This window comes from Lutzomyia longipalpis, chromosome 3 (genome assembly GCF_024334085.1).
Source record: "Lutzomyia longipalpis isolate SR_M1_2022 chromosome 3, ASM2433408v1".
Lineage (NCBI taxonomy): Eukaryota > Metazoa > Arthropoda > Insecta > Diptera > Psychodidae > Lutzomyia > Lutzomyia longipalpis.
This window is the reverse complement of record NC_074709.1, coordinates 21,450,648-21,473,734: the sequence shown is the minus strand read 5'-3', so window position 1 is coordinate 21,473,734 and position 23,087 is coordinate 21,450,648. Positions and strand designations below refer to the sequence as shown.

At 37.6% G+C, this 23,087-nt stretch overlaps 4 protein-coding genes across 4 annotated transcripts; 1 reads left to right on the top strand and 3 right to left on the bottom strand.

Moving 5' to 3' along the window:
* Positions 1-246: 246 nt before the first annotated feature.
* On the bottom strand, positions 247-5,262 carry LOC129792565 (WASH complex subunit 2). Its single transcript, XM_055831751.1, has 5 exons — positions 5,162-5,262; positions 4,402-5,086; positions 3,200-4,336; positions 581-1,978; positions 247-510 (listed from the first exon to the last, which is right to left on the bottom strand). Exons 1-5 carry the CDS (start codon positions 5,162-5,164, stop codon positions 416-418), a joined length of 3,318 nt encoding a protein of 1,105 aa, XP_055687726.1. The 5' UTR covers positions 5,165-5,262; the 3' UTR covers positions 247-415.
* A 1,082-nt stretch (positions 5,263-6,344) lies between these two features.
* LOC129792557 (transmembrane protein 131 homolog) lies at positions 6,345-16,139 on the bottom strand. Its single transcript, XM_055831691.1, has 5 exons — positions 15,000-16,139; positions 11,968-12,936; positions 10,780-11,856; positions 8,452-9,552; positions 6,345-7,525 (listed from the first exon to the last, which is right to left on the bottom strand). The coding sequence occupies exons 1-5, from the start codon at positions 15,927-15,929 to the stop codon at positions 6,620-6,622; spliced, it is 4,983 nt and encodes a 1,660-aa protein (XP_055687666.1). The 5' UTR covers positions 15,930-16,139; the 3' UTR covers positions 6,345-6,619.
* Positions 16,140-16,709: 570 nt separating this feature from the next.
* Positions 16,710-19,163, bottom strand: LOC129792603 (SUMO-activating enzyme subunit 2). The gene is made up of 5 exons (XM_055831822.1): positions 18,834-19,163; positions 18,618-18,772; positions 17,733-18,550; positions 17,502-17,669; positions 16,710-17,433 (listed from the first exon to the last, which is right to left on the bottom strand). Exons 1-5 carry the CDS (start codon positions 18,975-18,977, stop codon positions 16,793-16,795), a joined length of 1,926 nt encoding a protein of 641 aa, XP_055687797.1. The 5' UTR covers positions 18,978-19,163; the 3' UTR covers positions 16,710-16,792.
* A 1,263-nt stretch (positions 19,164-20,426) lies between these two features.
* LOC129792601 (SET and MYND domain-containing protein 4) lies at positions 20,427-22,984 on the top strand. Its single transcript, XM_055831819.1, has 6 exons — positions 20,427-20,981; positions 21,063-21,224; positions 21,308-21,634; positions 21,702-22,077; positions 22,295-22,712; positions 22,784-22,984. The coding sequence occupies exons 1-6, from the start codon at positions 20,447-20,449 to the stop codon at positions 22,931-22,933; spliced, it is 1,968 nt and encodes a 655-aa protein (XP_055687794.1). The 5' UTR covers positions 20,427-20,446; the 3' UTR covers positions 22,934-22,984.
* The last annotated feature ends 103 nt before the right edge of the window (positions 22,985-23,087 follow it).

The following is a 23,087-nucleotide window of genomic DNA, read 5'->3' as shown; positions in this document are numbered from 1 at the left end:
TTTATTAATAGATGTGCAATTTACATGACTTTTTTTATCAAAACAAGTTTGTCAATTTTTTTGAGCTAAAAAGAAATTGACAAAGATCCGCGGAATGTTGTTCAATTCAATTCATTTAATTTGACTTTTATGTTTACAATCCAGCCATGGTAAAAATGATTCGCATTGGATGACTAAAATATGCACAGAAGGTGATAAAACGTACACACATATTGCAAAAGAGTTTAACAGGTTTTTTTGCACCTATGCGTTAAATGTGTCTTCTTTATTGACTCACAAAGTACATCAATTTTGGTACAATCATAAATGATTTCAATTCACCGACTTTTCTGCTCTTGCCATGTACATTACATAGATAATTGAAATTGTGATATTTTTTCCTCTCAACAAAATTTATTTGGACTTACGTAATTTGCTATAGGAGATCAGCAAGAGGATCATCTCCGACGGCGCTTTTCTTTTCAATTTTCTTCTCAACTTTTGTGATTGGCACAGTGGTCTTAACTCGCTCTGGAAATAAATTAAAATAATACACATTGAGATGATTTTCCTCAAAACTTAATAAGATCCAGTTGCTTACCACTCTTGTTGAATTTACTAAGAGAACCAAACAGATCATCATCATCAATATCTGAATCTCCAAATAGAGAAGTTGATTCTGGTTTAATTTTTGTTGGTTCACTCGTAGATTTGGGAATAACTGATGGTTTTTTCGAAGAAAATATATCACCTTCACTTTCATCATCGCTCTCAAACAGACTCTTTGAAGCTGAAGAAGATTCTTTTATTCTTACAGATTTCTTATCCTCTGTTAATACTTCTGAAGTTTTAAAGAAATCATCTTGTGAGGATGAAATCTCATCAGTCTTTCTGGCAAAATCTTTAGTCTTTTTAACTGATAACTTCTTATCTATTTTTGGTTCATTCTTCTTGATATCAAACTCCTCATGCAAGCTCCCAGACGTCTCCCCCAAAGTTTGATCTTCTGAAACCTTTTCATTCGATGCAGTATTCTCATCTTTCGTCTCTTCATCATCAATTATCAATGATTTTCTATACGTCTCATGACGACCTTTTCTCGTAGATGGTCTCCTTTTGTGTGAAATCCTCACTCGATTCTTATTTGGATGTGTAAGATGACTTCCTGATTCTTCGGTGATTTTAATTGATTTATCATTAATTTTTGTGAGAGCTTTTTCCACTTGTTCCTCAATATCATCTTCAATTGATTCTGACACAGAAGGTCTCTTTGCAGCATTTGCAGAAGTCTCAGGAACATTTTTGAACGATGGCATCTTCGCTCCAGGCAATAGAGCAGCTACATTGATTTCCATTGTTTTATTCAATTTATTTGGTTTAATTTTGGGTTTGTTAAGAGTTTTTTCCGGAGCTTTTTCTATTCTCTCATGGGTATTAATTATGTTTTTAACACTCGAAAATATCTCATCCGGTTCATCTTTGCTATCACGGCTGTCACTCCTTAGGAAATTTGTATTTTCAAGAGATTTCTTTGATGAGACATCCCCCAAATTATGTTCTTTTCTTTCCTTTGAGACATTTTCTTCCTTTTCTTTGCTCTTTTTCACGATTGTTTGATCTATTTCGCTCTTTGACCCTGTCTTTCGCCTCTCTTCTTGCCAATCATCAACAGGTGGTTCCTCATTAAATATATAGGAACTTCCCGTTGAATTCACAGAAATTGCATTTGGGGGAAAACTATCAGCAAAATCATCATAAAATATCTCGGAAACAACTTTTCGATCGAAAAATAAATCATCATCAGGGGGAAGATCATCGAAAAGTTGCACATTTGTTGGTTTTAGTGACGGTGGCACATCAACTTCCGGTGGAATGATGGGTAAATCGGGTGGTGGAATGGCTAAAGTTCGCTTTGTAGGTTCAACAAAATCTTTTTCTTCGGGTTTTTCCTCTAGTTTTTCCTCGAATAAGCTGTCTGATGATATACTTTGTGGTTTTTCTGATGACACAAAAAATTGGAAAGTAAAAAAAAATAACTTCTTCATTAAAAAAATTAGGAAAATTTTGAAAGTTTTTTCAAAATGTTAATTAAATTTTTCAAAATTTTGACTGAAATTTTTAGACTTATCAGTGCAATCTAGTTGTATACAAAGAGCTTTCTAATACGTTAATAACTCTGATTGTTCCATTGATTTAATACACCATCTTAAAAATCTAAGTCCCGGTTTAATAAAACTCAAATATCGCCTAAATACTAAATCTAGCTTTAAAGAAATCAAGCCTTTCACAAAGAACTTTGAAAAAAAACTTTGCATTAAGGGGGGTCTCTTGGGAAAATTGTTAGAATTTACATAATTTTTAATGATGTAAATTTCGGGGTTTTTCTTAAACATGGTTTTCCGATGTAGGTTACATTTGAAGCGTAATTATTGAAGTGTAAGAAAATCACTTTTCGCCATCTTATTTGCGACGCCATCTTGTGATTTTCCGACTTTTCCATAGAACTGCTCTAAAACACAAAGGTAGGTTTTTCTCAGGATCTACTGGATGGATTTTGATGGGGTAAAAAGCAAATGAAAGAGGAAATACCAATGCAGATTTTGATGTAGCGGAATTTTGAATTTCCTTTCTGGTGCTGAGAAAAGTGGAAAAACGTCAAAAATATCTGAAAAAAGTCACATTTTTCCACTTTTCTCAGCCCCAGAATGGAAATTCAAAATTCTGGTACATCAAAATCTGCACGGGTATTTCCTCTTTCATTTGCTTTTTACCCCATCAAAATCCATCCAGTAGATCCTGAGAAAAACCTACCTTTGTGTTTTGAGGAAAATCTCAAGATGGCGTCACATCTAAGATGGCGGAAAGTGATTTTCTTACTCTTCAATAATTAGGCTTCAAATGTAACCAATATTGAAAAACCAAGTTTAAGAAAAACCCCAAGAAAAATAAAAATATTTAATTTCACCAGCTCTCACAAGAGACCCCCCTTAAAATAACATAAAAAGTCTAATCATGTTTAATATACATTTGGATTAAGAAGAGTTTTAATTTTTTTCTGTGTTAAACTTCAAGAATATTGATTGAAAATTAACTTTCCTAGACATTTTTTGAAATCAAACTTCTTGAAAAAAAAAAATTCTGGGCCATTCCTCAGTTTATGAAAATTCACCGAAAAAATAAATAAAATATATACATAAAAATAAATTCAAATGTAACTTACCAAATATTTGACTACCAATTGGGTCATCTTCAGGCACTTCTTGATGTTGTATTTCCTCGTCTTTCTCTGGAGGAACTTCAATTTTCTCTTCTACGTCTTCTTTAGCAGTTAAAGCTGCTGCTTTTGGAGTCTTTTCACTCTCTTTCAGATAATCATTTTTTTCTTTTTCTAACAAATAATCACTTTTCTGTACTTTACCCGGAGGATCGACTGATTTTACTTCTTTCTTCCCGAATAATCCACTCTTTGAACTTCCACTAAATATATCTTCATCATCAGAATCGCCAAAGAGACTCCCTTTGCTTTTTAATTGAGGTTTAACTGCTACTTTTTGATCTTTTGTGTCTTTGGGCACTTCCTCTCTGACCACATCATGGGGTTTATCTGTTTTTATTGTATCCTGTGGCTTTGTTTTAGCTCGTGCACCCTTCAGGAGTGTCTCGAGAAAGTCTTCGGGTTCATCATCATCATCAAAGAGATTTGATGAGATAAGTTTTGTGATGTCTGTTGTAGGAGGTTTCTTCTCAACGACAGTTTGATCATTCTTCTTGGCAGCAATCGAAGCTTGAGGAAATGAAGCATCATCATTATCACTAAACAAGTTAACAGGAGTCTTCTTTTCTATTTTTTTGTCTTCTTGCCCACTTGGCGCGGTGAAAGTATCCAAAGGAGGCTCTTCGTTGAATAAATTTGGAGCTGTCCTACTTGGTTTTGAAGTATTCTGGACTTGCTTCCGCGGCTGGGATAGAACATCGAAGAATTCATCTTCATTCTCTGACTCAAAATACAACCCAGACGGTCCAGATTGACGAGAATTGTCATGTGGAGGAGCTTCAAATTCTGGTGGTTCATCATCAAAAAGATTGACGGCTTTATGATGATCATGCTGCTGTCGGAAGAATGTTGATTTGGTGTCCAATTTTGGGGCTGGAGCATCAAAATCATCTTCTTCGAGGTCATTAAAGAGTCCCGTGACTTTTGATAATCCCGGAATTTCCGGTGGTGGTGAATCTGAGAACAAATTAGGGGGAGTATCTTCTATTTGTGGAGGAGGCCCATGAGGAGTAATTTTCGGTGGTTGGAAGTAAGCTCGCTCCTGAGGAACATTCGTCGGCTGCTCATCATCACTCTTGTAAGCTAAAAGAAATAATAAAAAATTCAATAAAAGATGAAGAATTGAAGGAAAAAATAGTAAAACTGACCAGCAGCATTACTTGTTCCTTGACAAGCGTAGTCAGATTCTCCCTCCGAGTCTCCAGCACTGTTGGGCAGTGATACAGACATTTCAGACTCGGAAGCTCCTTCGGAAAATTGGGCATCTTCATTCTCTGTGTCTGATTCCGAATCAACGAGCCCCACATGCCATTTTTCCTTGAATTCCTTGGAGCCAATTACATACGGAAGTGGTCGATGCCTGTAGGGATCTCTTGGACGAAAGACAACACTCCTCGTGGGTTCATCATCCTCATCTGCACTATCTTCATCGAGCTCCACATCAACTCTTTCGTAGCAATTGTTGAGGCATTTCACGGAATTACCCAGGAGGGTGTTGAGAGTTGTCATTGGTGACATTTGTTTGGTGTCTGCTTCATCCTTTCTTGCCTTGTCAGGAGCAGCAACATTCTCATCTTCATCCTCATCATGTACGCGATTCTCCACAAACTGTGTATGTTGCAGCGCAAGGAGGCAATTGGTTACATTACCCAATGCCACATTAACTTCCTGCCCACTAAGGCACATCCGGTTAATCCTCAAGTCAGTGTGACGTGCTAAACTCTCCAAATTCTTCGAAATTTCCTTCATATACTCCAAAAGCTGAGAATCTCCCTGCAGAGACCATTTTTTTGCTTGCTCCCGTATCACCTGGGCTCGCTCCGAGAACATGTTCTATGAAATTTTTATTATTAATAGCACAATTGTACTTCATAGCAACATAATTAAATAATTTATTAAAATACTCACCATGTGTAAATAATAAATAAAAAGCAAGAAAAATTTTTCCCTGTAGGTTTATTTTGTGTGCTTTTTCCTCACATACCGATGTTGCAACTGACGTAGCTAAGCTAACGTAACATAACACCTAAATTAAGATGGCTGTGAAATGACGTGAGAGCAAGAAAAACGCCCACAAATTACAATTTTTAGGTCTTAATTCGTTTGAGGAAAATTCAAAAGATTTTACAGATTTTAGAAAAAAAATTAAGGAAATATCCCTTAATAAAAAAATCTTTTGAGGTAGTCAACGAGGATATTTTTCCTGGATCTCAGAAGCATTTTTGTATAATTATCCGGACTTGTCGTTCTCGAGATATTCAACTCCCGGAATAAATTCCTTTTTTGACCTCTAACAGGTCCTGGGAAAGATCATCCCGATCTTCCTTGATTTTTTGCATATTCCGATAGTTGGTACAATGCAGAATAATATTTCATTGTAGAAATATTTAATAACATTCACAATTTCACTCCCGGAACCGTCCAACAAAGCTCCCGGAAGGAAAAAACATCTAAAAAAATTGAAAAGAATATGTAATTACTTAAAAATCGCATTCTTTTTGCAAAATCTCCCTTTTTCCGTGATTTAATGAGAAACTAGAATAACTGTAGAGTCTCAAAAGTCACACCCGGCCATAGTTGCAAAAGAATCATGTCCAGGAAAACTCTTGGAAAACCATCAATTTTACGTATATCATACACATTACGAAGACGGACTAAGCAAAAAATTGATGATTTTTATCGAATTTTCCCGGACAAGATTCTTCTCAAATTCCATCCGGGAGTGACTTTATAGATTCTTTAGTTATCACAGATTCTCATTTGATCATGGAAAACAGGATATTTTGGGAAAGGATGTGATTTTTCCACAAATTAAATAACCGTCTTCAGTTTTTTGGATGAATTTTACATCCGGAAGTTCTTTTTTTTTTTTTAGTAAATTCCTGGAATGAAATATTTTCTTTTCTAAAAATCTCTTTTCCACAGCAGGAGAAAGTGAAAATTAAATATTTTTCCGGGAGTTGAAGAATTTCGAGAACATCTCTCCTTAGGAAAATGAAACGAAAAAAATGTAAACCATTTTATGACCCTTGTTGAATGGGTTAAAAAAATCTGCTCGCTGGTCCTGAAAGGGTTAGAAAAAAAACACAAATTTACTTCTCTGATGATTTTATATTCATTAATAATGCTCAAATTGTGAGTGTTTCGTCAGCATAGTAATTCATGTACATTATGTATTGTATTACATTTTTTTTTAAACTGTAATGATTATTTCAATATTTCACATCAAATACAACCTCGAAAAGGGATTTTTTGTAGCCATTCAACACCATAGAAGAGTGGATTCTGCAGCACACAGTCTTCCGAGGAATTTCACATTATTCACGAATAGGGAGTAGATGATGTTGTTGCTGGACAATCATCAATCTACTGCTGTTGCTTTTTGTGATAATTCTGTCCGCCTCTGTGCCAGATATTGGACGTCACCTCATGCTCCCACGGTGAGCTGAACAACTCATAAGTTGGCATAGAATTGTAATTCTCATCATTTGCCCCAACTCCATTCATAAAGAGCGAATTACTGTTGTTCCGCTGAAGGAAATCCAAACCCGGCGGTGGACGACGAATTGGACTCTGACTCACCCACTGTGACTGTTGTCCCATTCCATTAGCCGCATGGGGAGGATTCCAAAAGTTCCCACCATTCCACTCACAATCATTAATTGGTTCCTCAACCTTCTGCTGATGCGTGTCCTTAGCGTAGAGGAAATTCCCCGGATTGCTGGCCATTTGCTTTTCACGAGCATACTGAAGTTTTTCCATTAGATACGTTTCCAGAACCGACGTAGATCCACTGTAGAATGACGAATTACTATGCGCCGCAGTCAGAGCTTCCAAATTGAAATTATCCTGTGCCAAGGGCTTCCGAATTGTATCCACATCAACCCACGATGAATTAGCCGTTCTTGTTGGCTTCTTTGTGCCAATCGGACCCAAATCATTCACTTTCCAAACGGAACTTGCTGCAGCACTACTCAACACAGGTTCACTCCGTGGAACATCCACCGGTGCAGTCGCCTGAGACTCGCCAAAAGCTCCAAAATCCATGGAGATTTTTTCTTGGGGAACCATTTCGGGCGTTGCCGGAGGATTCTGAGCCACAACATAGCTGAAGGAAGCACGTTTCTCATCCCAAATGTTAGAAATTGGTTGTTCAGAAGCACTTTCAGCCGGAGAAATCAATGATGCTTTATACTGTGGCTTTGTGATGCTGTTGCGTTTTGTTACACGTGAACGTCTCTCTCGTCCCGGGGTCTTTCCGTATCTCTTTGGCTAAACAGGAAACAAAATTTAAAACAAGCAATCATATTAAAAAGAAAATTCAAAGAAATTAGTGGTATAGTTTGAGTGTCTAAACACCCTAAAAGTTTAGGAAATTTCAGGCTAAAAATGGTATAAGAAATAAACGAAAAAAGAATTTTCAAACATTAAAAAAACGTTAATAAATGTCAAACTTAAAAAAGTCAAATTTTTGAATAAATGTCAAACGTTAGAATAAAAGTGAAACATTATAAAAGAAACGTCAAGTCAGAAAAAATACATTAACCCCCGAAAAAAAGAAAGGAAAACGTTATATTAAGTGACAACAATAAAATAAGAACGTCAAATGTTAAAAATGCAAGACAGTAGCGTCAAATGCTTGAAAAGAAATTTTCACCGTTAGAATTAACATCAAACGTTTCAATAAATGACGAATTTTAAAACAAACGTCAAATGTTAGAAGAATTACGTTGACAGGCAAGAACTGAAATATTTAATGTCAGAACAATAATAAAACGTTAGAAAATTAACGTCAATTGTTTAACACGGAATGTCAGTAATTAGAATTAGAATTACACATAGAAAATCTTTTAATCCAAATGCAAATAGAGTCTTGACTTCTAATAAATTCATTTTAACTCTTTTACGTTCTCATGAAAAATTGAAAAATTCAATTTTTTCATCACAATATTTTATTCTAGGGATGTTTTCAGAGAATTTTTTTCACTCAAACGTTTTCATTGGTCCAATTTACGTAAATTCAATGCAATTTCTATCTTTGAAAAACTTTTAAACTTAAAACTTAAGAAGATAGAATGTTTCACGTATGAATCAACGTATAACTCAAGGAACGCGAAAGGGTTAATTCAATTTAAGCGTTAAAAAAAATTAAAAGAAACAATTTCTTCCTAAATAACACTACACAAGTATGTACTCACCCGTATAATTTCATTAAGTAATCCATTTTGAGACTCAGAAGTTACATCAGGACTCGGTGACGATGGCGGAGGCTCCACAATTGTCGGTGTCAAGTGTCGCTCGACTGTATTCACTTCTTCTTTCAAGGTGAGTTTTGACGGAAGAATTTTAGTTTCTGGTATTTTAGTTTGTAGGCTGGGTAGAAGATTTGGTAATGCAGATGCATCATTATTCGTTACGGGCAGACTCTTTGTTTTCTTCACAGTTTGCTTGATGCATTTCCGCGTAACCGGTGGAGTCACCTCAACGATCTTGAGTAGAGGTTGGGGAGTCTTCTGCTTCTCCTCCAATTCTTCCTCCCGTCCATCCTTTCGTGTTAATTCACGCTGAGGTGGACTCGGAGGTGTCAGGGATCTCTTCAACGGGGCCTTACTTTCATTTCTAACCGTTGAATTTGGTGAAAGAGATTTTTGGGATTTCATAATTGAATTAATTTCACACGTTTCCAGAGTCTGATACTTTCGATTCTCTCCCTTTTCCTTCTTATCAGCTGATGTGTCCTGCTTGCCGTGATCACTCTTCATTGATAAGTCAAATTTGGTGTTAAAATTGAGAGGATTCACCTCACCAACGGGTATCTTCTTCCCAAGTTTCTTCTTCGTGTTCATATTGAGGAAATTTGTTGTTTTTGTTGATTGAGTATTTGTTGACAACGTCGGAGCAGGACTCTCTTCACCAAATGGATTCTTTGTGTTGATTTTCTTCAAATCCAACGGAGCTTGGAGAACTTTCACCTTTAGCATTCCAAACAGATGTGCCTGCATGATGCCGTCTGATTCCTTAAATCCAACAACTATTACCCCAATGAGAACTAGGCCAGCTACAACGATCGTTCCCTGCTTCAGTGTACTCTCCCACCATGGGCGACCTAAGGCGCGATGGCACATAGCCACAACCTCTGCTGGGATTGTGCTTAACAATGTATAGTTCACAGGATACCCAGTATTCGTCTCCAGGATCAGAGGACGCGTTATGCGTGATAGGGTGAAATCGGGTGTAAAAGAAATCTCAATCTTTCTCGATGCATTTGGTACGAGCTCAAATTCAGAGCAATTCAGCACCTAAGGGTAAAAAAATTGATAAAGTTTTCATATTTCATAGATAATTATATACAATACCATCAAAAAGTTTTTAAATGAGTAAAATTGTGGATTTTTTAAGGTAACTTAAGGCTTGAACAGACGGACGGGAAATTTCTCCCTTGGTTCGGCGCCGGGAGGTATTCGTGTCCTATCGGTCGATCTGAAACTATCCGAAAATCAAAAGATTAATCTCAAAATGAACTTCGGATCAATTCGGATCGAACGATAGAACACGAATACCTCCCGATGCCGAATTGCAAAAGAAATTTCTTAAATATCCTCATACACTATGAGTTCACTAAAACGGCTGCCACAACCGAACCGCTTAACCGATTTACAAAAACTTACCAGATTAAAAAAATGAATCAAATTGCCTTTCCAATGATAATTTACTTGTCAAAATTGGTGCATTTAGCGGTCGATATACAAGATGTAAAATAAGATTTTGAAAAAAAATTCTTTAACTTTTTGGTTTACCAAAATGACTGCCAAGATATAAAAACTTAATTGTTTAAAAAAAATCTAGGGGAGAGCGGGGTTAAAAAAGTCACTTAAGGGTTTAGAAAAAGCTCAAAATATCATATTTCCCAAACAGATAAAGCGAAATGTATAGTTCAATTCTTTAGGATATTTCTTGCCCTACAACTCTTTCTAAGATCATTTTGTTCTATCTAGATAGGAAATATGATATTTTAGGCTTTTTCAAACCCTTAAGTGACTTTATTAGCCCCGCTTTCCCCTACCAGTTTTAGAAAGGTGATAAAAGTACCTTTCTAACAGTGATGGAATTTTGAAAATCGGTTCACCTCAGTCTGAGTAAAGCTCATTTAAAGATTGTGATCGATTCTGATAAAAATCTTTCATTTTTTTCTTAAAAACTCAAAGTTGTAAGACTTTGGGCAGTTGAGTTTCTTAAATCGTTCATTTATAGTTCTATATACATTTATAGTTCTATAAAAGAAAAACAAAGGATTTGCTCTCCCAGAAAAATCATAAAGATCTTTAAAGAGAAAGTAATTTTCCTTTAAAAAATATGATTAAAGAAAAACATAAACTATAGAATACTAAATATTTTAAAACTAACAAATTGTAAGAAGGGAAACGAAACGATTTTTAGCAGAAACTTTTTGTGGATAGTGTAAAATCTTTTTATGAATTTCCTTCAATTTAGCAATAAAAAAAATCAAAAAATAATATTTTTCCTACCTTGAATCCATAACCTTCACACAATTCAGCTCCAATACGGATCGCTTTGATCATAATGGGAACTTCCCCACTATTCCTTGCCGTGAAGCTCCTTTTCATTGTAATAATTGCTCGAGGAACTTCATGAGCGTGCTCCTTATTCTCATCAAACCTCTTCTCGCGATCCGCCATCTCATCGGCACACATCTTGAAATGTTTGTCTGTGAATTCAAACAAAAGCGGCGTCTGGGAACCAGGTCGTCGATTACCAAACTTAAGTTGTGGCACCACCGCCTTAGCCGTTAGCCACACAGCTTCCAATATTGTGAGATTATTCCGTATAAAAAGCAACGTGGAAAAGATCCCTGGTCGTGGCGATTGGAACCTAATGGCTACTTTGCTATTCCCACGCGGTGGAATGTGATCAAAGTAATTCTCCAGCGTGGATGACGTCGAGAAGAACGAATGGAAAGCAAAGAGCTTCTCCTTGGCCAACACACACGTCGGGCAGGGTGTTATAACTTCCGGTGGTAGCTCAACATCATGCCCATGAACTTGGGAATCATGCAGAAAGTACTGCGTTATAAGGAGCTGATCCGATGGGTTCTCCACCGTGATGAACTTCACTGTATCATGACCAATTTGTGTCGCTTCAAATTCCACCTGTTCCACCACCAAGTGTGGCCATACAAAGTTGACACTTGCCACAAAATCATACCGCTTTATCTGACTCGTTGACAACTTAAAGGGGATGCTCTGAATTGAGGAGCGCATCTTATAAAAGGATTTTATCCGAAATGCCAAAACATCCTTGTCCAGCTTCGTGTAGTGTGAGTAGTTAACGAGTGAGCTGGACTTTTTTGGATGAATCTTGTTGCTCACCTGACTACCTGTGTAGCAGTATTCACCACACAGACCTTTTGGGTCAAAGTACAAACGTCCAATGTTTGTTATTACATTCGGAGGTATCTCCGGGAGAACATCCTCATCTGTTGCATATTCGTAATTGATTATACCATCTATTACGCTAATTGCTTCCACCTGCATTGGCTTCATGAATGTGGAATGTGCACTTAAGTTCAATGAACAAATTTTTTCCTGAAATTAACAAAAAAAATAATTTGAATTTGGCGCGCATTCGCGGCTTAGAAGGATGGTGAATTTTAATGGTGAAAAAGGAAATGTGGGGAAAATGGAACAATTTCTCACCGGAAAGCAATCTTTGAAGTTCAGTAGCTCCTGATCGAGCGCCAATCCACCCATTTCAGCAGTCATGTAGATTGGCGTCACAATCTCCTCGTAATCCGTATTGACAATCAATTGCCCCGTATAGTTGCCAACACCGTAGCTTTTCACAGTAATCTGAAACACCATCCATTGTCGGGGTTCTAACTCCGAACAAATAGCCAAGTTGGCGAATGACGCCCCGTCTGAGCATCCAAGTAGAATAATGCTGTACGATGCGGAGCTTGTTAGCTTCCCAGTCCATCCTTTGATGGAAACCGTAACAGGATTCTCATTCACAAATGCAATATTCGAATCAAAGGACGTCGAAACGGGTACAGTTCCAAAATCCAGAGCTCCCTCATCGTCGTGCATTGTATTCACACCATCATACACGGGTACAACACGCCGCAGGAACCCCGTGAAGCAGTAAACGGGAATCGTGTAAATGGTTGCATTTGTGACAACTCGAATTTCCGATAACACCGAAAAATTCCGCGGGAGTGGCAATGTATAATTGACAAATTGCACCCGAAAAAGTGTCACGGAATCATCCGGTGCTAGGAGCACCTTATTGAAGTCCATCAGTCGCAGATGATGCGTCCCAATACCCTCAGCCACACTCACGCTGGTGACCATCAATGGCACGGTGAATTTATTCGTGAAAGTGTACTCATGGATCTTGGCTAGATTACTCTTGTTGCTCAGTAGGATGGTGATATTGCCCGAATGTTGGGCAGATCCATTGAGCAACAGCCCAAAAATGGGCATGTAGTACTGCAGCTGCGGTTCTCCATTCTCCTCAGTTGATATTACAATGTTTCCCATCAAGTATGGGGACCACACTTTAGCCCAATTCACCTCCACGACCAACCATTGCTGTCGTGCATCCTCGTCAATTTGCAGTGACAAACTTCTATTGGTGATCTCATTGTCCCCTCGTAGATTCGTCACCTTTAATCGGAGAAACATGAAGTTTCTTCTTAATTTTCTTCTGATTTTTAACTGGGTTTTTGAAATTCTTTTAGGTTTCTAGTGAGTTTTAGCATAAGGCTTTGTGTTTATTCTTTCAGGATCGCGATCAATTTAGCGAACTGATTGAACTAAAAATAGTTCTTGGGAGCTTCCTTTGAGATCAAATAAACCGTTTTTGGGAAAAACTCTCAACTTAATAATTTTCAGTTTTTTTGTTCTTCTTGAACCTTTGAGTCCTTGAGGTTGTCCTTTTGTAGTCACAAAATGTTAAAGGATTGCAAAAACTTAGTCTTGTGTACTAATTTAGACTCAAAGGGACCTCAAATGGTTTACTAGGTCTAAAAACTATCGGATACAGAGCCTGGAATATATAGAATTTTCTTATCTTCCTTAAAGGAGCACTTTTAACTTTAAACATCAGGGAAAAAAGTATGTTTTGGTTATTGGCTTGAACCATCTTAGCTCTTAACGCTTTTTAATTTTCCAATTTTTTATGAATTTAATTGTTTTTCAAAGTTACAAATACATCAAATGCACACAAAAGAGACCAAAGAAGACGTTCTAAATTAGAAAAGTCTCCTGAAAGCATCTACAGAATAAATATCATGATTAACCTTTGAAGGATCGAGGTTTCTAACCTCAAAACTATGACCTTAATTTTCTTTTAACCTTTGGAATGCGGAGGCCTTGGAGGTTACGTAGAATGCGAAGGTGGGGTCGTTGAACGACCCCAAAAAGAAGGCCAATTTTCTCCCAAATTATACAGCCTGGAGTTTTCGGGTTAGTGCCTATAGATTCCTTATATAGTCCTCTTGCCCCTTGCATCACAAATTCGCCACCCGGAAACACGCAGAAGAAGATATTAAAGAAAAACATTTTTCACTAATTTTTCACAAGTTATTTTTGAGAAATTTACCAAGAAAGTTAACCCCAACTGCTATTTGTTTTTCACTCTTCCCCACATTCCCCTCACTTCCCGCAACGTGATAAATGGTAATATTTCTCGAATATTCTTTATTGTTTTGCACATTTACATGCTTCTAATTATGTTTTATGTTGTTTATGCTCTAATAAATTTTCCGCAGAATGACCGTTACACCAATTTTTGAATTCCCTTCTTCTACATTTTTCTTAATAACTTTTCTTGTGGTGGTCGGATTGAGCTGAAATTTTTACACAACCTCCTTAGATAACCAAGGAACTTATTTCCAAAAGATGGGAACGCTATCTTTTATATTTATTGAGTTATAGCACGAAATATAGCGCTGGGGTCGTTCAACGACCCCGCTCCGCATTCCAAGGGTTAAAAAGTAAATGTTTTTTCAAGTTTTTTTTTCGAAAATTTTGAGGAAGTGGAACTTTCCTATTCACAGATGTAGAATTTATCACGAAAAGTTAAATAAATTTTTATTCTGTGACAATTAAAAGTTTATTTGGTCACGGGTGGCTAGTAAAATCCTCAAAGACTTAAAAAAAAACTCATATTTCAATGTTTCACGTGGACGCTAAAGGGTTAAAAAACTTCTGCTAATATTTTTTTTAAACTCAACCATACTGGACCTTTGAGCTATCATATTAAGGACCTTGAGATTTTATATTTTCCTCAATAACCCTTGAGGAGTGCCGAGAGACAGACAAACCTCAACAAAATTTATTATTAATTTAATTTTTGTTTTAAATTTTTAATTATTTAATGCTTAAAAGTAGAAAAAACTCTAACAAAGCTTTATTTAGTTTTTGAATTGTAACATTGTCTTGAACCTTCTTTTTTTGTACCAGACTTCTTTTCAGAGCGGAATAAATACGTTTGTTTTGAAAGTAAAAAGTACTTTTTTAAGTTTTCTAGCTTTTCTAGCTACATCCAGAAAGGTTAAGGTCACCTAGTTATATTCCCAGAACGGAAAACGTCTAAGGATAAGACCCACGTCGAATAACATCAATGACCTGAACTACATTAATCAATAATGAATTTTAGATCAATTCTCTCAATTTCCTGCTCCCACAAAGTTTGAGGAAATCGGAAAATCAGTCAATTTACTCACCTTTACTCCAGATACCCTCTCTGCTTCAGAATGCAAGAGATTCACCCGGAACACGGATACTCTATCCGTGGAGCCATGGAGACCCAAATTGAGGAGGCTCTGTGGTGAGTAAATGCCCCTTTCACGACCAACTTCAACCTCTATGGGCACCACGAGGACTTTCTCGGCAAGTTGGGTGTCCTGGCCTGTTATCTTAATCCTCACGTATGCCGTGTAGTTTCCGGGTGTTATTCCAACGAATTTAACCCGAATAATGGGCTTTGAGCACAATGGTGGTATCTCCCAGAGCACCTGGGGCCCCTCATTGCCACCACTTGGCAATTCCAGTTGGAAGTGTCCACCGCTGGAGAAAATCTCCACAATTTGAATGGGTCTATCGTGGGGATTAAAGAGATGAATTTCCGGGGAAATTGTGGCGTTGAAGGGGGCCTTTATGCCAACAAGCGGTACCAGGCGATAGGGGCACTCAATCCCACGACCCCTCACGGGATACTTAAAGAGCCCGAAAGTGGTGTGAATGAGGAGATCAGTGGCCACATACCCGTGCCTCTTTGGCAGGAAAACCACATTGAATGTGATGTTGCTGAGTGGAAGAATCACCTTCTCCACAAAGGACGTAAAGAAAACACCCGTGTCCCCGTCCGCTGTGGTTACAATTGCATCCAGAAAGACACTACGATTGTTGTTGTTGTTCATCAGCGTCACGAGACGTGTCTGCGGACTTCCTAGACTCTGATCCCCAAAGTCTAGGATACTGGGTGAAGACACAAGATGCTTCTGTACTTCCGGAAGTGCCTCATCCACCAAATCCTCCAACACCAGGGGGTTACTCCTGTCAAAACCACCAGGGAGATCTGCTGCGTCTGGTGCTGATGTGCCCAATGATGATCTTACAGTGGTCAGGATACACAATCCAATTATGAGAAACATTCTTCCAACTTTTATCCTTTTCCAACTTCACCCGAGGGCATAATATTCCTCTTCCTGTCCTCTTTCTCTTTGTTTCTTCTTCCTTTTTTGTGTCTTCTGGACTTTATTGAGCTGTTTTTCCCGTATTTCCACGATAAAACGCACTTTTTTCACGAAATTGCAGGAAATTTAGAAAAAAAAATGACAATTTTTTTGCACATATTTTTCCCTGGGGGTAGTAACATTTGCGGGATTCTGGAATCACCCGCCGAAAATTTGAACTTTAACGAACTTTTTTTTTGCTTTTCCAAAAATGCGATTTTCTTGTTTTCCCGCCAATTTTTTAGGCTTGAAACACATGTTTGGGACTTCTGGAGCACTTCCGGATGTTTTGGGGCCCTCGGGGAGCCTTTTTGTGCGGAATTTGGGGCTGGTGGAAATTTTGACGGTTGGGGATTTTACACGCACTTTTTTTTCCCGGAAATGGATTTTCGCGAACTTTTGGAATTGTTGATGCCAATCGACGCGGCATCACTTCCCAATTGCAAAAAGCTACTTCCGGTCGGAAAATTCGCCGGAAAACGCGAGAAAATTGCGAAAAACTGAATGTGTGAGGGAGACGGATAGTGGTGAAATGCATCCATCTCATTTTCACCTCAAACAGCGCCGAAAAATCGCAGTGGTTGCTTTTGGAACTACATTTATAGCGCCAAATTCGAATTCTGCTTGAAAATTGGAAAAAAAAACCTCAAAAAATTGGAAAAATAAAATGTTTTCGCGATTAAAATAAAGAAAAACAAGTTTTATCAATTTCATAGAGACGTATAGTATAATATTAAATTCAATGTGTACGAGAGATGAGCTTAGAAGGAAAAAAAAGTATTCTAATCCACGAGAATTACATCATTATCCTCAATTCCTGGCAAAGTCTCCGTCTTTTTCCTCTTTACTGGTTCCTCCTTCTCTGCTGGTGCCTGCTTCCTCTTGATCCCTGCCCCGGATGTTTCTAGTTCATCATCAGACTCTACAATTTCCAGATCATCATCACTGTCCTCCTGCGTCTGCTTGCTGCTCCCTGGAACGCTATTCTCATCCATACGCAGCTTTTTTGCAGCAGGCTCTTCTTCTTCCTCCTTCTCTTGTGCAATTTCTTCCTCTGGCGCCTTCTTCTTTGCCTCGGGATCAATGGTTACTTCAAATGTCTTCGCATTCTGCTTCTCATCATTCACGATGACTAATGTGAATTGATTCCCATCTTGGAAGTCATCAACCGTTAGAATGCAACCATCAACGATCCCCATATCCTGCAGAAGTTTCTCATCATTGAGATCTTCTTCGTCCTCCTCGGAACTAATGACGATGGAACCTTTCCCGTCGAGAACAACATCAGGAGCCTTTGTTGCCAATTTCTCCAGCAGAATGCTTTTGCGGAAGTCTCCAATGAGCATTTGGGACACATTTACGCGAACAACAATCTGGGCTTTCATGGAGCAAACTTTGCATTCGGGATTTGGCTTTGTGAAGACTGAAAAATTAAGGATTTTGCATTGAAATAAAAATTAAAAAGTAAAAGAAATTGTGATAGGAACTCACATTTCTCACGAACTATTATCTGATTCTGCGGATTGGGTCTCAAACGCATGTAGACGGACTGACATGAGGCACTCTGATTGTTAAGTACTTTCAGAAGGTGAAGAACTGCCATTCCTGCTGCAATTGCATTTGTCGTGGCAATAGCTGGTATGATATTTCCCGCCATGGCTGCAAAATACAAAAATTAATGTTAAAATTGTTACGTAAAATCTATTTTTAATTAATTCTCACATTTAATTTCAAAGCGCGTATTTGTGGCAATGTGAAAAATCGTAGCACGAATGTTGGCGCACGCCGTGACAAAATCCATTGCATCGGCATCATCTTTGTCCCAGACAAGGGTATCCCCAGTAGGAAGATTATCCAGCGAGTCCTTCAGTGCTTTGACACTCTCCGCAAAGACTTGGGTGCATTTATCCAAATTCCAAATCTTCTGCTCCCTGGCAATCCCGTCGTAGTTCTCCTCCGCCGAACCCGTGGCCATGCCAACACCGAATTTCAATGGTTCCGGCGGTGTACGCTTCTTCCAGAGATTTGTCATGCTAAGGAGATACTTGATGTCATCGTGGAAGAGCTTATTGAAGAGCTTTTCACTGTTGTACTTGATACTCTGGGCCCAAGCACGCGTGCTCTTCCGTTCGATATTGCCCTTTTCATTTGATTCGCCATCCAGGGCTTCATTGGCAGCATCTCCAGCTGCTTCCGGATCAGCGGTATCTGGGGAAACATCCTCATCGGCATTATCTTCACCAAACAACTGATTGAACAAGTGCTTGGCCCAGACAATGCAGTGAATCAGCTCAGATGGAGTATTCCGAATTGTGCATCCGGGAAATGTCTTCTCCTTGGCCTTTGGTGTACATTCGTAGCATGGGGTGACACCTTTTTGAATCAATTCCACTTGCCCATTGTAGCCGGATGTTCCAGTCTCAATCAGGGGTACTTTTGCCGTCAAACACATCCGGTTGACGTGATTCCGGGCCACACGATTGTCCAGAGCATTGAGTACCACGTCGAACTCTTGAAAATAAGTCACTCCAAACTTTGAGCTGAAAGAAAAACAAACAAAAATAAAGTTTCCGGGATATTTAGAATGTTCCCAAAGAGCTTCCTTACTCTGTAATACTGTCATGATGGGCTACGATGTTTGTATCCGGATTGAAGCTCAGTGCACTCTCCTTTGCCACCTGAGCTTTGGATTTGCCAACATGCTCCCGATGAAAGAGGAACTGCCGGTTGAGATTACTCACTTCGATGGTGTCCAGATCAATCTGCAGCGCGAGAACAACATAACCTCATTATCTGACAAAACGTTCAGGAGACAATACTCACAATTTCAATGTTCTGGAAGGCGCACAGTACAAGATTCTTCAGCACTTCACATCCAACTCCACCAGCTCCAACCACCAGAATCCTCGCGGAAGACACCTTCTTCTGCAAATCCCCTTCAAAAACGCCGTCCAGCAATGCTGCCATTATTTCTTCTAGTCAATTTCCCGTAAATACCGTCTGAGTTCTTTAGCAGAATGACGAATGGAATGTGCTAAAATGACGATCTGAGATGTATTTTTAGGGAAAATTCAATGAAAATCACTTTTTCCGCAAAAGTCAATCCACGGCGTCTTTTGCTTTTCCGCACCCACTAACGCACAGAGTCTTTGTTCTTTGAGGTGCGTCATATGATTTGCTAGGGACGTGTATTAAGACATTCCTATGGCATGTCTCATGTTTGATTTTATAAGTAGATTTTTTTTTAATAAAATATTTTATTTATAGAACAAAAATTTATGATTTTTCACTTTATTAGTAAACACAGCACATATTAGGAAAATTTTCTTTAATTTAAAATCTTCTTTTGTTTCATTTAACAAGTATGGCAATTATTGGTCAAATCGAAGTCAATAATTGCTCAAAATTCCCTCAACTTTCTCTCAATTAATCTTTAATCAATGCTCGGTACTGATTTTTTTGCAAATGAGGCGATTGATTAATTTAATTAACCCTTTCGCGCCCACAAGAAAAATCTGAAACGTAGTTTTTTCACATAATATTTCAGCAAAGAAATAATTGAGCCATCAGATGCTCAATCATGATTGAATCAATCAGACAGTCAATCGATTGATCAATTATTGACCAAAAAGTAATCAATTTCAGTTCAATTTTAATTGCACAATAACTGATCGTTTATACGGGCCTACATTGACTAAATATTATTACTCTCAACATTTAGTCAATTTTAACTCAATAACTGATCATGGATTGATCAAATTCTATTTTCTCATCAACTGATTGGTCAATTTATAATCAATTTATTATTGAGAAGTCAATATTGAGTCAAGTTCAACTCAATCAATACTTGAGTATGAATATAGCATTTATTTTAGCTTCATTTAAGTTAATTTAACGCAATTCTAACTTAGAAAAACAACAATTTTGGCAAATTCATTAAAATTAGTAAAAATAAAATACTTCATGTTTGGATCAATGTACGTCTCAAAGAACGCGAAAGAATTAACCTAAAAATTTTGAAAAATAGGGCGCCATTTTGTTTGAAATTAAAGAGAGATACCTAAGTTTCCGATTTTCTAAAAAAATGCCGAAACGTTATTTTATGTGATGAACTGAACCATAAAACTGCTTCAAATTTTTTTTTTTATTATCAAAGAAACAATTTTTTGCAATTTTTAAAGCTCTAGAACACCATAATGATTTTTTTCCATCAAATTGACCCAACTAAAATATAAAAGAAAAATCTTTTCTAATAGTTCTACTTATTTTAAGAACACCAGCATCGCATACAAATCTACTCTGCTTCTCATGTGTGTAGTCAATCGTGTGGCAATGTGATATTTCTATTTTTAAATTACAAATGCGTGAGCTCGATAGGCCGGAGATTTATTCATTCAAATAATAGTATGAAGTAAAGTAAGTAAAAGTGATCAAGTATGGAAGATTTGGATCCTAAATATACGAAGAAATGCAGCACAATTACTGTATTTTCCACTGAAAGAGGATTCTTTCGGGAATTCTACGAAAGTGTTAAAGAATCCTGTGGTGAAAAGTGGATTAAAGGAGAATTCGCAAAAATTCACAGCAGTTCAGCCAAATTGGTGGAACTCCTTGAAAAAGATGAATCTTCAGGACCAATTTTGGGAACACTCGAACACGTAGCACCAGTCTTCAAGGGAAAGGACTTTCCTCTGGCGCTAAAGAAATTCCATGAAGGTGTTAGGATGCTTCAGGAAGGAAATCACAGAAATGCAGCAATTCTGTTGAGTCAAGCAATCATTAAAACTACTCAAGGTACGTCGGAAAATGAAAAAAAGTTTCTCGCTGAGGCACTGTGGAAGCGCTCAGAGGCACTTATTTGGCTGGATGAGGGGGAAAAGGCAATGCAGGATATGAAATATGCCATAGAGATGGGTTCACAGGTCAAACAATCTCCAGAGTATTTTTGGAGGATGGCAAAGTGCTATATCAGTAAGTTTTTTTTTTCTTAAAAAATACTTAGGTAACTAATTTTTTTTTAGTTAGACTAATCCAATATTATGTATTTTTTAGTTACAAAAGATCTGAAGAAAGCTAGAGTGTCTCTAGGACTGGCAGAAAAACTCTTGAAAAATGATCCAAAAATCCAGGAAAAAATTGAGAAGGAAAAGGAAGAACTTGAAATATTGGAAAACATGAAAAACATCAAAATTCCAGAAAAAAACGTCTATCTTAGTTAGTATAATATTGATTAAGTACATTTTATGTTTTTTTTTTGAGTTTTTTATAAAATTCTTTTTTTTTTTTAATCCTTAAAGATACTTTGGAAATGAGAAAAGAATACCTTAAAATCCCTGATGGATCATCGGAAAAACTTCAACTCACCACAGGTGCAAAAACAGGAAACTTCTTTGTAGCATCTGCAGATATAAATCCAGGAGAGGACGTAATGTGTGAATCACCAGTTGCAGTTAGTTTGCTACCTGAATTCTTTGGTAGTCACTGCCTCCACTGCTTGACGCGTTTGGTAGCACCAATTGCCTGTGCAAATTGTTGTTCAGTTGCATTTTGTTCTCAGGAATGCCGAAAGGAAGCCTGTTCTTCCTACCACCAATTTGAGTGCCAATATCTAGATCTTCTTATCGGTTAGCCTATCATTCAAGTTTTTAGAACTAGAATATTAAAAATTATTTAAAATGTCCTTTATTCTAGGCTCTGGAATGTCGGCTCTAAGCTTCCTAGCTCTACGAATAGTAACTGCTGCTGGAAATTATGAAAAAGCAGTCGAGTCTACGAAAGATCTTCTTGAGGGCCTATGTCGGCATAGTGAAAAACGTACAGGGGATGATTATTTACAACGCAGCCTTATGGCTATTTTTCAAATGCGCATCCTCCAAAAAAGTGGCTTCTTCGGCAGGAGAACCACTGAAAGTGTGAATCCGACAACAAAAGAGCTTAAAACGGCCGAGATTATTCTCAATCTTCTTGAGGCGCTTCAGTTTAATGCTCATGAAATTTATGAGACACTCCTTGGAACTAATCACATTGTTGGTTCCAAGGAATCGTATATAGGTGTTGCGGTTTACAGGTTAGTTCCTTTTTGCTCTAAAACCAACAGAAGAGCTAGAAAACGCGAAAAACTGTTTTTGGTCAAAATACAAAAGAGGGAAAAACTAAAAATAGTTTCCATTTTTCCTGAAATTTTTGAACCAGAATGAAAAAATTCGGATCTTCTAATTATTCACCAAAGACTCGGATTATTCGTTATTTCGTTAATGGCGTAAATGCTGGTTTTTCCTTTCCAGAAAAGCTTCTCTCTTTAATCATGACTGCTTCCCTTCAGTGGCTAGATACTTTTCAGGCAACAAACTAAGATTAACAGCCCTACGATCGATTGCATCTGGTCAGGCAGTTACTGAAAACTACGGACCAGTCTTCACGAAGCAAAACTTACTGCAGCGTCAAAGGAATCTCCGATCACGCTACTGGTTTCACTGCGAATGCCTCAGTTGTCGTGAAGATTGGCAAAAGTTGGAGGATCTATCCAATAAATGCCGAATTAAATGTCCTACAGATAAATGCGACAAAGCCTTCTACTTTCCTGATAATCCAGAAAGGCAGATTAAGTGTACTCGCTGTAAGAATCACGTAACGCTCTTGGGGAATGTGAAACTCGTCAGGGAAGCTGAGGAATTGTATAGAAGAGCAGCGGAAGCATTAGATGTGAGTTTATCTGATTCACCTCATCTTATTTTAAAAATTTTTTTAAATGTTCTTTTTTTTACTCTTTGCAGAAGAATGAAATCAATGCTGCAGCTGATTTATTTGAAGAAGGAATTAAACTATTCTTCACCGTGGGAATTCCTCCTCATAAAGATACCCATATTGCTATGGAATCTTTAAGAATTTGTTACTCCCTGAGGGGAAATGTTTATAAGAAATGAAATTTTTAAATAAAGCTTCGTAATACAGTGAAGATCTCGTATAAAATAAAATCCAGTACGTTTCAAAACATTCAAAACTATTTCCAGCCAAATTTGGAATATTCCAGTGACCGCCATTGGAATATTCCACGCATATAGACAGTTTTAATTATAT